Source organism: Cyclopterus lumpus, chromosome 6 (assembly GCF_009769545.1).
Source record: "Cyclopterus lumpus isolate fCycLum1 chromosome 6, fCycLum1.pri, whole genome shotgun sequence".
NCBI lineage: Eukaryota > Metazoa > Chordata > Actinopteri > Perciformes > Cyclopteridae > Cyclopterus > Cyclopterus lumpus.
In genome coordinates, this window is record NC_046971.1 from 24,274,867 (window position 1) to 24,292,904 (window position 18,038).

Consider the following 18,038-nt stretch of genomic DNA (forward strand, 5'->3'; position numbering starts at 1 on the left):
GAGCTTTGTAAATGAGGTATATATGTAAGTTATGCTTTATACACATGTTCTGTTGTCTTCTCCTGTGCAGCTGCTTCCCTCTCTGTATGAGGCAGGAAGGAAGTGTGCCTCTGATGGAGACTTGGTGAACTGCATCCTCGCTGAAACGGCTACTGCATTGACTAATGAGTTCAGCAGAAGCATACAGGTACACGTTTAAAAAGCACCTCCTCACACAGGCCAGATGACAAAGGCTTCAATCATGAGTACTTTGACTATTCTAGAAATGATAGTGTGTTGGATTACAGAACAGGGTTAATTAAGGCTGTGGCATTAATTCAGTTTTTCTTTCCAGGAGTTGGCTCAAGGTCTGATGAGGGGTGCAGAGGCAACGTGTCCACGGGTGGTCCGGCGGTCCAGTGTGTTCGAGTGTCTGTCAGAGTGTGTGTCCATGAGAAGCAGACAGACACACACATTCCTGAGAAGCACTCTGGTGGAGAACACAGGGCCGATCATCAGCAACAGACTGCGGTAATAACCTTTATGTGAGAAGTGTCATTCAAGTTCATGTAATGAACCCCATATACAGTATATTATTAGTGAGTATGCTCTCTTTATTTATTGAACCTCATTTACATAAAAAAAATGCACTGGACAATATAATGTGAGATTTGACATTTTATGTCATTTGAGTGTACATGGATCCGTGTTTCTTTTGTTTGTTCTGTAAAAATAATGTAAATGTCAAAATGATAGTCTAGCAGCAGTTAGCCTTGCTAGTTCTTGACCAACAACCTTTGACCCAGTCACTACGTCTCTAAAGGACATGTCCTTGTATGTTTAGCTGATTCTTGTTTGCTATCTAACAAGACACAGCTCACAAACAGGTGGATGTGACGGACAGACAAAAGAATGTTGAACTGCTATAAATTATGTTTGGACTGCGGTAAATGGGTTCAAGTCCAGAAAAAAGGTACATGCCATACTGAAACATGACCATGTGTATATTAATGGTTCAATTATTACAGGATTGGGTGGAGTACAGGGAAAGAAGAGGTTGCGCAGCTTAACTGCCAACAGGGTTTTTATATACCCCAACCTATTGTCTTACAAACACATGAGAAAGTCTATCTTCTTCCCTGGAGATCTTTAGGGGAAGAGACTGACCCACTGCCAATGCCCCACCCCCCTGGTCCCTGAGCCCTGTACCCTCAGGGACTTCATTGACATCAACAGCAGTTTGGATTCTGCAGTAAAGACGAAGGTGTAGTACATGTGGCACCCGCTCCACCACGAAAACTACGGCGACGCCTATTTTACGTTTTTTTTCTCGGCTAAGATTACTTCCAGAATCTTGTCTGACAGAGAGACCAGAGGGAACTGCCAAATGACCAATTAACTTGTTTCTGAATGAATCGTTCAGTACTTTCTGGAGCTCTCTTTACTGTTTTATTGTTTTACTGGTCCTTCGCTTCCCCGGCTGAACCATGTATATAAGAAGTGGACATAGTCATCATGACATCACCCGTTGATTTGTGGACTGTTGTTATGGAGCCTCGAGTTCGGCATTTTCACCGTCACCATCTTGGCATGTTTTGCAACCGATGAATGGAAGTTACAATATTTAGAACTTTACCTGAGAATCCCTCAGGTAAAGTTTGTGGAAATGCAGACTCATGGCGAGTGTGCATAAAAGGCTCCAAATGTCTGCGAAAGAGCTCTCATGCACTTGACGAGTTGACAGCGAGACCGCTGTTAACCCTCAATTCTCAGAATGTATTCAGAAGGCGCCATAACAGTCTGTGGGTTCGCGAGGCTGGACTTTGGGATAAGGTCATCGAGAGATCCTCACACTCACTCTCCTGTGATGAGGAGATCAGCTCCATTTGTGAGTCTTCCTTCACCTGCTGGGTGGAACCACCCGGCAGGAATGTAGATGCCTCCATTTACCCCTCAGCCATTACAGCAATAGCCTATTTTTATGACTAAATGTAAACCATAGTCCTCACTGTGCTGCGGTCACATGTGTTGTTCTCTCTTGTCGTCCCGTCCAGGGAACTAAGACAAACGTTGAGCGTCTCTCTGGCTGAAAGCATCATTGAACAGGTTCTACAGGATCTCACAACGACACAGAACAGCATGGTAAATGTCTGTGTATTGTGTTTTATTTGTGTGAAGGGTGAATATTATGGGGATTCCTGTACTACATCCATTTTATATATACACTATATTTTGATAGTTTATGACCAGTATTTTCTTTTAATGACCTGTGAATTTATCTATAACTTCTTCTGACCAGTGTGAATGGTAAGAAACACTTTTGGAGAAGAATGCTTGTGTATAACACACGATCAAAGGAACGCTTTATTAATATCTGTTTCATCTCTGTGCATCCAGTACACAGAGGTGTCTCGGAGGTGGTATTTAGTCTAGCTTAGCACAACGACAGGAATGTGCTAGCTCCATCAAAAGTGAAACAGTCCAAAGTTACAATAAATCCCAACGATCTCCTCAACTGTCTTTCTTTTAAACTTACTGTGTGAATATATTCAATGTGTTGCACTCATTACTGTTGATGCTTTTCTATATTTGCTGGATAGGATTGCCTTATAAAAGAATATTCATGCACTAGTCTGAACATCAACATCCCAGAGCTTCGATTGGTCGACAGCGACTTCCCGACTGATGATGTAAGAGACACGCATCAATCTGTCCATTCATTCTGTTCTTCACTCATTCTTTTATGTGTTTGGTTTACCTTTTGTTTTGTTCTTCCTCTCGCTTTACTCTCTCCTCACCAGTACAGTCCGGCATTTTGGAGAAATAGTTTCCACTCCAAGAGCCTGAGGCCTGCCCCTTCAATTAAGAGTAAGATAAAACCACTATTACTGTGTGATGCATTAATGTCTCTTTATGTCTCCCCCTCTCGCTGAAGCCTTGTGCATGTGTGGGTGTCTGCATTTCTTGCAAAAGCCATGAGATAGCAAACTGTAATAATAACAACAACATAGTAAAAAGGTGTAGAGAGGAGGAAAAGGAAACAATTATGTACACAGGACTGTGTGCTCTGGAATTACTATATTATTGCTCTCAAATGAATAATTTGTGTGCACAAATGATCAGAACATTACATTACATGTCATTTAGCTGACTCTTTTATCCAAAGCGACTTACAATAAGTGCATTCAACAAGAATCAAGAAAGTAACATTTGTAGCTCGCAGTGTCGGAGCTACAAGCCGATTGGTAGATGCAGAGCGGTGTGAACGGGCTGGGGTGTGAGGTTAGACCATGTCCCGGGTGTGAGGTTAGGCCATGTCCTGGGTGTGAGGTTAGAACATGTCCTGGTTGTGAGGTTAGACCATGTCCTGGGTGTGAGGTTAGACCATGTCCTTGGTGTGAGGTTAGACCATGTCCTGGGTGTGAGGTTAGACCATGTCCTGGGTGTAAGGTTAGACCATGTCCTGGGTGTGAGGTTAGACCATATCCTGGGTGTAAGGTTAGACCATGTCCTGGGTGTGAGGTTAGACCATGTCCTGGGTGTGAGGTTAGAACATGTCCTGGCTGTGAGGTTAGACCATGTCCTGGGTGTGAGGTTAGACCATGTCCTGGGTGTGAGGTTAGACCATGTCCTGGCTGTGAGGTTAGACCATGTCCTGGGTGTGAGGTTAGACCATGTCCTGGGTGTAAGGTTAGACCATGTCCTGGGTGTGAGGTTAGACCATGTCCTGGGTGTGAGGTTAGAACATGTCCTGGCTGTGAGGTTAGACCATGTCCTGGGTGTGAGGTTGGACCATGTCCTGGCTGTGAGGTTAGACCATGTCCTGGGTGTAAGGTTAGACCATGTCCTGGGTGTGAGGTTAGACCATGTCCTGGGTGTGAGGTTAGAACATGTCCTGGCTGTGAGGTTAGACCATGTCCTGGGTGTGAGGTTGGACCATGTCCTGGCTGTGAGGTTAGACCATGTCCTGGGTGTGAGGTTAGACCATGTCCTGGGTGTGAGGGTAGACCATGTCCTGGGTGTGAGGTTAGACCATGTCCTGGATGTAGACTGGACCCAATCCGTTCGCAGCACGGTACTCAAGAACCAATGTTTTGAAGTGGATGCTGCAGCCACTGGTAACCAGTGAAGGGAGCGGAGTAGTGTGGGTCAATTTAGGTTGAAGACCAGTCGAGCTGCAAACAGTTGCCAACGAACACACAGAGCTGAATGGTTATTAATTTGTCGTGTTTGTATCCACCTGATGAGTCCAATATCCTCTTTCCTTTTAGCTCTGTTTTTTGGTCTCCTGAGATAAATATCTGCCTTTTTAGCTGCTAAATGCTCCACTATGTAGGATGTCCAAGCGAGGCAACATAATGACAACATAAAGGTTTCCAAAGGGTGGCGCTTTGGAGTGATAAAGACATGGAGTCATAATTGTAGAACCACATATAACCATAATATTAAATAAATTGAACAAACTTACTGCCTTGCACTAAAAAATCAGTTTTTTAAAAAGTTACTACAATAAACTTTTGACTGGTTATGAATCCACCTTGATTCAATACTGATGCCTCTGTATGACCAATTGACCTATTGACCCAGATCCAACTTGACTGTAGCCTTTGACTTGTGGAGAGCTCTGCAGCCGGCAGCAGAGGCTCCTCCTCCTGCAAGGAGCAGAACTTCTGTATTGCTGGGCCCGCTGGAAGGAAGGTAGGCACGAGAGAACCAGAACCAGGACTGAGGCATGGCGGACTATTAGACTCTGCTGCTGATGAGAGGTTGAGAGGTTTTCTAAAGGGACTGTAGTGCTCAGAAACACTACCACCTTTGTCCACAGGGACCGCCAGAATCAACATAAAATAGAACTTCCTTGTAGCAGCTTCAAACCACCACACACATTTGATGAAGCCTCAGATTCACATTCAATCTAGTAGACATCGGAGGTACTGCCAGATAGATTCAATTAAAAGATATTCTCATAAATAAAAAAGGAACATTTATAATTCCAATGACCAAACATGTTTTTGCCACTGTTTGCTAGCCAACATTCCCTCGGCCCAAGCGACACAAAATGGAACAGTTACATGCCATTATTTATATTGGATTCATGATTTATTTTGGTCATTACAGTTGACCGTGGCATGAAACATATTTACAGCCAAGTTTTTTTGGGAAGGTGCTCCTCGCAAATACTTGAACATTCAGAAGTGGGCCCCAAGTTACAGAAGGTTGAGAACCCCTTTGTTATGCCATTCATGTGGTGGTACAACAACATATGTAAGTCTGTTCAGCTACTACAGCCATCAGGCCTGGGCTCAGGTATAAATCGTAACCTCCTGTCGTGGGGTTCATTCTTCCCATTGTACTCCTCCACTGTTTGGCTAATTGGAGCATGGCCTGTTTACTTTCACACCAGTGACTCTCACCCTGGGAGAGATGGAGAGAAGATGGAGGAGGGGATGATGGGGGAGAGGAGGAGGAAACATGGGGGTGGAGAGGGATTTAGGGTGCTCCGGCTCACAACCCCCACAACCTGCTCCTTTTGTTTGATCGGGGATAGCTTTAATGAAACAAAAATAATTCATAAAACAATCAAATGCTCGCCATGCTTTTATGGCAATATTTTCTAAACAGCAAATCTTTTATTTCTAAAAACATGGTCAACAATTGGCATTTTGCAGCGCGGGACCTTGTAACTGAAAGAGTTATAACAATGTAGGTTTATTAGCTATGATATTCCACCTTGTGTTGCTGTGTGACTGCAGCATCTAGCTGCTGCTCTGATTCCTCTCTGCATGTCTATGCTTAACTGGTTACTTCTCTCTCTTCTCTCTGCACTGCCCCCTTGTGTACCCCCCTCTTTCCTTACTTAGTGTCTCCTCCCCCTCCACTCTAGTCTTTTGACATCCCCTCCTTCTCCCTTTTCCCCATTTTCATGTCCCTCCATTCCCCCCAAGCCTTCCCCATACAGCTCTGCCTGCCCTAGATACACATACAGTGCATTTCAGCAAAAACCATGCTGACCGCATGGGCTGGATTCCCCATCTTTCCCTCCATTACTCCCTCCATCCTCCCTCCTAGTTTCTCTCCTCTCATCAGTGACACTGCTTTACTCTCAGGCCTCCTGGATGCAGACTGGGAGCAGCAGAAAATGGACAGAGGAACAGAGAGGAAGAGGGGAGGAGGTGCTGGAGAGGAAGGAGGAGAAAGGTGTTGCCTCTCACGGTTGCCGACAGCAACCCCGCTGTCAGTTAGGTTTTCAAGCCCCTCCCCATCCCCCTCCCCCCCGGGTCTGAGGGGGAGGAGGGGGATGGAGGGGGAGGTGGCGGCAGCGGATGCTGCAGCAGCAATATCAGGAGCGAGAGGAGCATCGTTCATTCCTCCACCCGGTCTCCCCCTCCTGTACTCCGCCTCCGCTCGAGCTGCAGAGGAGGAGGCCGCCGGCCGCGGCGGCTTACCCAGACGACAGGCTTCCTTCACTGGCTGCGGCCCCAGCCCAGGCCCCCTCCCCGGCTCTGGATCCCTCGCTTCTCCCATGGAGCCTCTACCCACCCAGGGACAGACTCTCAGGCATTACACTGCCTCCCGTCCACGGCCACGTCGCACACACACACAGCCCCCCTCCTCCAGGACTCAGGTAAGAACACACACACATACATACATACCCATAAACCCTCACCAATAGGCATACACACACACACATACACACACACACACACACACACACACACAATTTGAGAGAGCCAGCAGAATGACACATTTATATACACAATATTAGATGCACGTATAAATATGCTTTACATTGTCAACCAATATACCGTAGGATGAAAGGAGAGATGGATGAAGGATAGAGGAAAGGGTGGGTGAAGTAGGAAGCTAATTGCACAACTACAGAGGGATCCCAGAGGAGAAAACGATGGAAATGGAGGAAACAAAAGTGGAGAGGGGAGGAATGGAGTGATGCAGGGTATACTGCTCATATGACTGGGGTCCTTAGGTTAATGCAGCAAAAATATATCTATCTATCTATCTATCTATCTATCTATCTATCTATCTATCTATCTATCTATCTATCTATCTATCTATCTATCTATCTATCTATCTATCTATCTATCTATTTATCTATCTATCTATCTATCTATGCCCCCTCTCTCTCTCTCCATTGCTGTTGCTTTCTTTTCTCAGATGCTGTAGTAATAATGGTAGCCATCTTTATCTTTGCATTCTCTTGCTCCATGTAGTCGTGCTCAGCGAAGTGTGTGTGTGTGTGTGTGTGTGTGTGTGTGTGAGAATAGGCACATGCATTTTTGGGAGTGGTGTTCCCTGGGTTGTTCCCAGTGCTGCTCTCTCTCTCTCTCTCTCTCTCTCTCCTGGGAACTCAATTATTCATGTTTTCACATTATTGGGGGTCTCTTTCTCTGTGTTTCAACTATGAACATTTCTCTTCATCTGTGGTGACCTTGTGTGTGCAGATTGTATCTTGTGTGTGATTTCTCTTTTTGAAAGAGACACATTTGCTGTGCTGTAGGTCTCAGTTGTGGTGGTGTTTTTCCACAAGCACAAGCACACATTGTTGTTTTGATTCTCTATGAGACTATGAGGTTAGTACAGTAGATGATTAGATCATTCATCCCCGCCAGTGAGCGAGCCTTTACTGACATTGGCTACCATCATGCTACATATGGCTATTGTAAAAACGACTGAAAGTGGCTGAACACGATGGAAGCTTTTTCTGATGGTACAAGAGACAATTATTTACTCAGTCAGCATGTTTAGCTATTAGGCATTAACTTCAATGGAAAGCGTCAGCTAATGTTGGCTAATTAACCTGCTAGCTTGAGTTCTTGCTTCCCTTTATTTTTTGAATTCATTTTAATTTAAAAGTTATAGGCTCAAATTAGCCTGTTAGCATGCTAGATTCTTCCTTTATTTTCAATCCATCTAATGGGAGGAAGTGAGAGTAGCAGCTCCTGTCAACATTCATGTCATCATTGCATTAGGAAAACAGTTGTTTTTTATTTTGCTGGTTAGCGCCTGTATGAATTACTAAACATTTTACCACCATATAAATATTCCTAAGTGACAGGCTGTCGTGACACCGAGATTCTATTTCAGCAAAGTAAGAAAACATTTCACCAGCATTATATTATCAATGTTATGTTTTAAAGATCATTTTACAGTTTAAATATGTTGGGACCAGGAGGCAACCTCCGGTTTTGTCGAGTGAAGCCAATGCGGAAGTGTCATAAAACCTGCATTCTCTCTACTAACCAGCAGGGTTAGTCTTGCATAAAATGACTCTGCTTCTCTCTTGATTTATTCCCTCAGTAAACATTGTAAACATGAGTTTATGGTCTCGTCACAATGACTACGTCCACGTCTTCTATACAGTCATATTACACTTGCCGTTTGACACAGACAAGGCAGTATTAGTTTGCAGACCAGGTACTAAAAAGTTAGTAAAAACCTTTCCTCAAAAGCTGAAACAACATCAGACTAATGTGTGATCACATATGGCCACTATTTAGGCGCCATGCAACAACAAAAACAGCTTCATCATATTTCAATCTAATCTTGAACGGGATAATGTCCTGTTCTCTGAAAAGTATCTTGTTTTATTTACACATCGCAATACACAAGTCCTACACCCAAAGAAGAGTTATGTTCGGGTTTTGATGCACAGAACATTATTTATTTCGGGAAAAAAGACAACTCGGCATAATGAACTGATGCTGTTAGCAAAAAGGGATTTTTGCAGCAGGCGACTTTTCTTTAGCCTAGCAGAACCCTTTGTGCTGCTAAAAGCTATGCTTCACAAAGGTTCCCTATAGCATCATGCTCACATGGTCCTACATAAAACATGTACATTGCTATGAAGCACACTGTTGCACAATGACACAATTTCAAGATCGTACTTTTTTTTTACAAAACAAACTTTATTGATTACTGTTTTGTAGTACCCCCCAATATTTACAGTGGGGCTGGACAAAAATTAAAAAGACTGGCGGAGGTACTGTGGACACCAGTCACACAACAAGGAGGTCACGTCTTTTTAAGATAACAATGATTCTTCTATTAGTATTTCAAAAGAATGGTCCGGTAGGCTCAGAGAGCTCAGAAAGAGAGAGCCAGGTAACAGATGGCTAGAACACCAGGCAACATAGGAGGATCTGGCAAACGCTCCCACGGTACGGTATATATTCAGGAACTATCAGCACACAAGCAGGAGCCACGGGGAATTGGACAGGTGTGGTTCTACCAAGTGTGGAGAATGACATAAACCACACACAGGAGGACAGAGAACTTCTGAGGGAGGTGAGAGGATGGCAGGAAACACTGCTGATGTTGCCAACATGTGAATATTATCAGATGCACATCATATCATAAGCATGTCCACTCTACAGTCCTGAATCTGAAAAGTGTTGCAACTCATTCTCACTCCCAACTTGTCCAATACGACACTTGGTCAGTGTGGACCCTACGCTTCAAACTATAGCGATCTAGGTTCCCCTCTGGCATTGGTTTGGGACATGTCAGGGCCGACGATTGGAAGGGCTGCAAAACAAATCTATATGGTACGTTTAAGAAAAGATTGTTGTTTGGTTTGAAATAATTGTGTATTGTTGCGTGACTGCCGTTAATTCAGTAAAGAAGTTAAGTAAGTACCGCAAAGGTAAAACCTCAATGTTGACACAAACAGTGGTCACCTTGGTGAAAGTCCTGTGTTTGTTTATCGGGGCTGTGTAGTGTTGTCGCAGCTAGCCAGGGAGACGGATGGCTGGCTAGTTAGCTAGGTAGCCTGTACTTGTTCCATTTTACTCATTTACTCTGTTTCTCTACGCTTTGTAACGTTACAATTCAATTATTTCCAAGTCAGCTGCTCTGACCGTCAAATAATAACACGGATGGATGTCTGTTGGAGTTAGCTGACCGCCTGGCGCGTCTCATGCAGTCACTAAAGGCTTCGAGGGGCGGTATTTGACAGGTTAAGTGCGAGAACCGGCTGTCAATCATGAAAAATGAGGTCAGTTGGTGACAATCCATTTTTCTAACACGGTGGTGATTTGTAACAACCTCTTCTTCCACTGGTTTCCTGCAACACGGATGTCTTCAGCCTATCTGCTGCCTGGTAAAGCTTTCATTCCACCTGCTGCCCTGTCAGGCCTGTGGTTTGTGCAAGGTGCTGCTGCCCTGGCTTCACTGTCTGTGCACCCATGGGAGGAATTGTGTTTTTCTCCCCTGCTGTTCAGTCAGCATGCTCGCCTGGTGAGCAGAGAGCTGCTTAATGCAGAGCCACAGACGCCAACTTAACTGCTTCAACATTCGTTGGTACGGTAAAAACTGTGCAAACCTTTGGCAGGGTGTCCCTGGCCACAGGTCAGGTTATGATTTTCACATTAGCTGTAGATGTCAGCCTATTGTACGTATGGGGTGTGGAGAAAGTGTGTGTGTGTTTGTGTGAGAGAGAGAGTCTGTATGCCAACAATCGGGTGCCGTGTTGGCATGTAGTGCATAGAGACAGGTGGCTGGAAAGGAGGTGGCAGAGAATAAAAGAAAGACGTGTTATTTTCATTGGACGACAGAGAGATAGATGGAAAGAGCTCGAAGATGGAGACGAGTGCTGCATTCACTCAGCTTTATTGTTTTAGTGCTTGTTTTATTCCAAGCATTTATTTTTGTATTTAATCATTCTGAAGCTCCAGTTTTTATCCATATTTTGGGGATTTTTTATGCATTTATTAGACTGACAATAGAAATGAGGGGAGAGTGACATTGAACAGCGGTCACATGGCTGCATTCGAACTCTGGATGTGTTCAGTTACCACGGTTACAGGTGATTCTCATTCTCATCTGTGGCGAGATTAGCAGACAATAATGTTGTTGATAGCATAATGTAATGGGACAAACACACAGTCCATGTCGCTCTGCTCTGTGGTAACACAACACACAACACTATGTCATGACACTTGATAGTTTGGAACCAAGTCGATGCCAAACTTCTGAAAACGTGACGGAACTTGTTTTTCTCCAGTACCGTGGTCCAGGGGGAGAACGGCGCTCCTTGTCTAGGGAGTGATGCGGGCGATAGAAGATGTGCCTGATAACGCTCCACTGTGAACAAGAAATGAAGGAGAGCTAGTTCACGTTAGCTGTTAGCAGCTGGAGGGCAGCACAGTCCTCTGCTTGGCTACATAACGGAGCTTTACTGTTCAGTCAAAATGATTATTGGGAAAAGGTCAATTATAATGTTATTATCATGTGTTCATTCGTAAATAAAATGTAAATATTGGCGAGAAACCTGACATGGATCATTAGGGATTAATAATACAAATAAAAATAGGATGCAAACGGAAGTAAAGGACTAGTTTTTGTTTTTGACCACGGTGTCGAATTGGATACAGAGAATGTTGCAATTTCCCTGGCATGAGTATTGACTTCTAAATGTCTGGTATCACGACATTCCTTCTAGAGACACAAGAAATGTGCACTGGCCTCTTTTTGCTTATGGTTTGTCCCCGCGGTTTTGTTGCTGCTTGTTGTCTATTTGTCAGTGGGATTGGTGAATGTAAATATGGTTAACGTGGTTAGAAAAAGAAGAAAGAAAGAAATGTACTCTTATTTATCCCCGTGGGTAAATCCTTCTCTGCATTGACCCATCCGTAGGTATTAAGGAGCAGAGGGCTGCAGTGAAGCGCCCGGGGAGCAACTGGGGGTTCAGAGTCTTGCTCAAGGACACTTCAACATGAACTCTGGGGAGAGCGGGGATCGAACCGGGTACCTCGTGGTTGCGGGACGACCTCTCTCCCCATGACCCAAAAACAAGATGGCAGAACAGTATTAGCTCATATTTCCATTTCTACGTCACATTTGAAGTATTTGTCGTGAAAATGTGTCAATAATTAAATATTTGTAGCATTTACTTTGACCAGATAAGCAGACCAGAGCTGCAACTATTTTCATCATTGATTACCAATGCCGATTTTTTTTCTTAATTATCATCACAGTTCCTAGTGCCTAAGGGGACATTTTCATGTTGCTTTTTTTTGTCCAGCTTTCAGTCCCAAATTGAAAGACATTCACTATACTACTGTCACGTTGTAGTAAGAAGCAGATGACTGGCTGGTTGCTGATTGAGACTGTATTGTTCCCCTGGAAGTAAATAAGGCCGTCCTTCTTTTTGACTCCTCCTCCTACCGTACAATCACTAAATGCCGTTGTCCTTCCCCGACACTTGAAACCAATGAGGCTTGTGTGCTGCTTCACCGCACCTCGGACCGGACATTCAAACAAACACCCCAAAGAACTTTTCAGTGTGAACTGGAAGAATGACACAAGTGAAAAAGACCCATGCCGGTGTGCTGTACCTCCACTGTGAGTTCCTGCAGACTGGATTTGACCCAACCGTCCTGAGCTGGAGCAACGTAACGCTGAGTCCATAGCAGCTCGAGCAGGTCCATTTCTAAACTCCTCAGAACGGTGATAATTATTATGCTTTTGATGGTTATCTCAACCAGGAGAATCATGCAACTTGTCTTTGAGTGTCTAGAAAAGCATTATATAAAATCAAAGTATTATTATGCGTTGGCATGCATGTGTGTGGGTGTTTTCCGTGAGTGAGAGTGCACCTCTGAGTCTGTCCACGGCTAATCTGGCATTCTGCGGCAGCAAACTTCATAATATTTTGTGTGGCCAGTATGGCTGCATGCTCGAGGAGCTCTCGTGTTTGCAGTCACTGATAACTTCCCAAAACACCTTTTATTGCCTGTTTTATATATATCGCCATTGACTGCCTGCTGACTCCTCACTCACTCCTCCTAACCTCTAGTGATAACCCAGCTGAGTGCATCGCTGACCCTCAGTACTTTGCACTGTCCATCGATCCAGTTATAACGGGATGGAAAACTTTCTGAAGCACTCAGTTGGTTTATTCTAAGATGTTATCCAGTGACAACAGGTGGAATTTTAAGCTGCTCTTTTCTTAATGACCCATATTGGAGAGATGTAAGAGGGCTTCTGAATCATAATGTTGGCTGTCGTTTCTCTCTCAACTACATGCTCACACACTCACACACACAAACACATACACGCACACACACATGCACGCACGCACACGCACACACACGCACACACACGCACACACACGCTCACACTAACGCACACACTAACGCACACACACACACACACATGCACACACACACACACGCACACACAAGCTCACACACAAACGCACACACGCGCACACACACACACACACAAACACACACACGCACACACACACACACACACAAACACACTAACGCACACACACACACACGCACGCATGCACACACACACACACGCACTCACGCACACACAAGCTCACACACAAACACACAAACGCGCACACACACACACACACACACGCACACACACACACACAAACACACTAACGCACACACACACGCACGCATGCACACACACACACACGCACACACAAGCTCACACACAAACACACAAACGCACACACGCACACACACACACACACACACACACACGCACACACACACAATGTGCAGGGTCTTCATACTGAATGTTTTGTTGTTGTGTGTTTTGTTGTAGGAGCCGGTTGTAAAGGTAGAGAATGAGGCCAGTGAAGGGATGGGCAGAGTGGATGAAGGAGTAGAGGAGTTCTTTACCAAGAAAATCATCCCTGACTATGCACTGTGAGTTGAACACACACACACACACACACACACACACACACACACACACATACACACACACATTTTTGGCTAAATATCCACTTAAGACAGCAGTAAACTAGGAAGGAGATCCTTATCTACTAATTGATATCAATTATCTTGGGGCCAAGGGTGCCGCAAGATTTATCAAAGCATTATTAATTTATTGTGTGTTTTTGACAGCATTTCACCTCATTAAAACAAGCAGCCACATTTACATGGCAGGTTTTATGTTATGTTTCCAAACAGATTGAAAAAGAGAAAATCAATAAACATCATTAACGGGTGCAACTTTGCAACAGCTGCGACCACGTACGCACATGCATCCACGGATTCATACATTGATGTATTCATGCATTCACACACACACAACTTCACAGACACTTGACCTCCATATAAAATGTCAGCCTTCCAGTTCAATATTTGGCATGCTGCGAATGACAACCAGCTCATGGTTGCTGGTTGTCATAGTACCAAAACACACTTTTGAGCTTGAGAGTTTTTAGTTACCGTCGGAGTCAGCGATGGAAAGTTTTGAATTTCATTTATTCTTGAGCCCTTAAAATAATGACCATTCACCGTAACAGGTGAGCATATCACTTCCACTCATATACATTTTATTTTTTCGCATCAAGAAGGCAAATACTCTCTGGAAAGCTGCCGAAATAAAAGTGTATTGTCTTTTAATATGTAACATGTTTGTGATTTCCTTGTAGCTGTGTGTGTAGATTGCATGCTGAATCTTTTTGTAGTGTTGAACAAACCCTGTCCTTCAGTGTGACGCCACGTGAACACACACACCCCTTGTCTGAATTCTGTTCTGGATCTGCCTGAGTCTTCTGTTCCAGTCTCTGAACAGTGATTACGATGGTTATGTTTCTAAAGAAGGGTATTGGGTTTTGTAATCACTCAATTAGTAAGTCCGACCCTGAGAGTGCATTCATTTGCCCTTTATGGTGCCTCCCTCCCCTTGATGTCATTGTTACTCAACAGCAGTGGCTAGAAGTTGTTAGCTTGCTGTGTGACAAAATAATCCCAATCAAAATGGTCCCTCGCCAACAGTGTCGTCATCAGGGAATGGTTCAAGCATCATCACATAAGCCAATACATGAGTTTGATATGACAACAGGTGGTTGTATATTGGGGCGACTATGGGTCAGTGGTTAGCATGCCCGTCTTTCAATCAAGGGGTTGCCCTAGTCGATGTGTCCTTGAGCAAGACACTTAACCCTGCATTGCTCCCCGTAGCTGTGTCTACGGTGTATAATGTAAAGTGTCTTTGAGTATCTAGAAAAGCACTATATAAATTAAATGGATTATTATTATTATTATTATAGCGATGGTAACCCTCTCTCATGTTCATTAATGCCGGTCTACCTGACCTGGTTCCTGACATAGTTAAACAATAGAATGCATTGCAGTATGACAACTTCAACTATGCTCAATGTCTGTGTGGCGGGGAGCCAGACATCCATAGTAGTAAACAGAACCATGTCCTCTGACTGCCCTTTAAACATTGTCGACCCCAGCCAAGACGTATTGAAAGCAGCAGCTGCTGTCCACGATCCAAGGTGTAACACAAATCTCAATCCTATGGTTCCACCTGTACTGCAAGTGAAAAAAGAGAAAGATTCTAAAGCCTAAAAACTGTTCCGTCACGAACCAGTGTAGGCAGCAGCGGTGGTTCAATTGGAAGCATGTCTGTTCTTCATGGATGGATTTACATAACACTTATGCATACTTATAGTCTTTATGCCACAATTGGGGATATTTTGACCTGACTATGATGCTGGCCAACAAGTCAGGGGTTAACCAGAAATAATTAGGGACATTTTACAGACCAGACAGAGAGGGGTTGATCACACCAAGACGCGTCGCTACAGAGCCCCTTGGCAAAGCAGCCGAAGAGCGGGGCCGTGCAACCACCAAACAATCTCTCTCTCTCTCTCTCTCTCTCTCTATGTTATGTTTTGTATATATATATATATATATATATATATATATATATATATTTATCGATGTTTTGCATATATATATAAATTCCCACCTCCACCTCCCTCTCACATACTCAGTAGCTCTCTCATCACTCACAGCTAACTAGCTAATATGCCGGCATCAAAACAGGAAGGAAGTGGTAGAACCCGCCCCTTGCTTGACATTAACAAGCTCCAGCTCTGCAAATGGCGCTGAGAAGTAGAGAATATATTAACTTTCATGGGCATCTAAAAAAATGCTTAAAAAACGCGATGCAAGAGAGAAGCACCGAAGCTTTGCTGCTGACTCGTCTTGGTGTGATCAGCCCATCAGACGGACCCAATATCATGGTAGTCTGGCTGCGAGTCATCTAGATATCGGGCTCTGGACCAAAGTGTTGACAGACTAACCAACTGGCCAACATCCCCATGCCAGGCCACGCCTCTGCTTATGCAGAAAGTAGCCTTGTGCTGTTTGCATGACCCTTCTTGTTGTGTACCTGAACTGAGCATGTGTCTTGAGTCCTGTAGCAGTAGTCGTAGTACTGAGTGTCTCTTCTTGTCTGTTGCTCTTTCTGGTGTCTCCCTGCTGCAGAAAAGGCCGGTGGGAGGAGTCAATCCCTGCCCAAGCCACTCCCTCAGAGTCAAGCTCCACCCCGTCAACCCCCCTTTCCTCTTTGTCTGACAATATCACCCCCTCCACCACCACCACCAACACCACTGTCACCTCCCCCTCCGTCCCATCTATTGACACATCCCTCACATCCACTGATGTTTCACCCCTCTCTACATCCTCCACTCCCCCCGCCCCCCCTTCTGTCTCCACCACCACCACCACCACACTTCCCACCAAAAACATCAAGAAAAAGTTTGGCGACTTCTTTGCTTTCAAGAGGGCTCGAGCCGGCCGAGCAGCCAAAGCAGGAGGGGGAGAGGGAGGAGGAGGAGAGGGGGTGAAGGTTAAAAGGACCTCCATTGCAGACCTCATTCGACCCCTCCGCGAGGCCAAAGAAAGGGAGAGAGAGAGGGAGAGGGACAAGGAGAGAGAGAAGGGGAGAGGGGCAAGGTCAGTGGAGGATGCTAACGTTTCTAATGATGCCGCCACAACAGAAGGAACCGTCGTCACCGGCCACCATCTTGCAGGCGTTGCCAGGGGAACGATGGCGCCTGCCAAGACATTAACCACGACGACGCCTTCCAGTGAGACCACTCCCTCTTACCCCACTGTCGCCACGAGCCCTGACCCCACCGCCGCCACGCTTTCCAACCTAGAAGAAGAGGCACTTTTTGTCTCGCCAGGTCGCACCCCAAGTCCCATGGGCACCTCCCCTCTAACGGAGCAGGAGAGGAGCGGCGTACAGATGAAGGAGATGAAGTTGGGAGGGACTCCATATGGAGAGATGAGACTGAAGGTGACCAAGAGGTCACTGAGAGAGGGCAAGAGCCAGAGTCTCATACTGCTGACGGGATTAGAGCCCGAGGACAAGGATGACACACACAGTAAGGTCAGTCTGACGATGCACTGGTGTCGTACCAACTTCTCTTGTTAGCAGAGACATTCAGAGACAGCCGCTCTGCACACCTGCTCCACAGATCTGAGGGCATCGGGCTGATGAGCAGACAGCGCCAGTGTAGTCGATCTGTGCACTCTGTCCATCAACCAGCGGGCCATAAATTGACCCAACGACACACTTCGAATGACAGCACCCTAATTTGCATAAAGAAATGTAAAGAAAAGACTACAGAATAAATGTTAAAGAAAATAGATAGGGGTAAAAATATAAACAATGCCTATGTAAATGAATTCATAAACACTGAAATTACATACATTAAATAATAAATAAATAAACTATAAAGTGATTATAACTAAATCGATTTTTTAAAAGTAAATTAGAACAGAAATATAAATTATGTCACATTCAATCAATTAATGAATGCCTACTTTTATTCTAAATATTATTTTTCCATTTATTGTCCATTTAATGGCACGTTAATGTATTTATCGAGTCATTTATATATATATTTTTGATTTTGTCAGGGTCTGTCCTCCTATCTGGGGTGGGACAAGTTACATATTTATCAATAATAATAAGTTCATGAAATCCAGGACCTTAAAACACGTGTGGAGGAGTAGAGACCAAAATACATTCAGTTTCAATTCAGTTTATTTTGTATAGCCCAATATCACAAATTACAAATTTGCCTCAGAGGGCTTTACAATCTGTACACATACGACATCCCTGTCCCAGGACCTCACATCGGATCAGGAAAAACTCCCCAAAAATAACCTTTCACAGGGAAAAAAGGGAAGAAACCTTCAGGAGAGCAACAGAGGAGGATCCCTCTCCCCGGATGGACAGAAGCAATAGATGTCATG

General features: G+C 44.5%; 1 protein-coding gene across 11 annotated transcripts in view; it reads left to right on the forward strand.

Annotated features, from left to right (window-relative positions):
• The window catches only part of carmil2 (capping protein regulator and myosin 1 linker 2), a 55,809-nt gene that overhangs the window by 23,440 nt on the left and 14,331 nt on the right, over window positions 1–18,038 (forward strand). For all 11 annotated transcript variants that reach the window (XR_004609555.1, XM_034533968.1, XM_034533966.1 and 8 more), the window contains 8 exons: window positions 71–187; window positions 335–510; window positions 2,034–2,121; window positions 2,580–2,669; window positions 2,781–2,847; window positions 6,087–6,604; window positions 13,567–13,670; window positions 16,257–17,166. Coding sequence is in view for 10 of the 11 variants with exons in the window: in XM_034533968.1 (XP_034389859.1) it covers window positions 71–187; window positions 335–510; window positions 2,034–2,121; window positions 2,580–2,669; window positions 2,781–2,847; window positions 6,087–6,604; window positions 13,567–13,670; window positions 16,257–17,166 (2,070 nt within the window). In the remaining variant the exon portion in view is untranslated. The remainder of the gene's footprint in view (window positions 1–70; window positions 188–334; window positions 511–2,033; window positions 2,122–2,579; window positions 2,670–2,780; window positions 2,848–6,086; window positions 6,605–13,566; window positions 13,671–16,256; window positions 17,167–18,038) is intronic.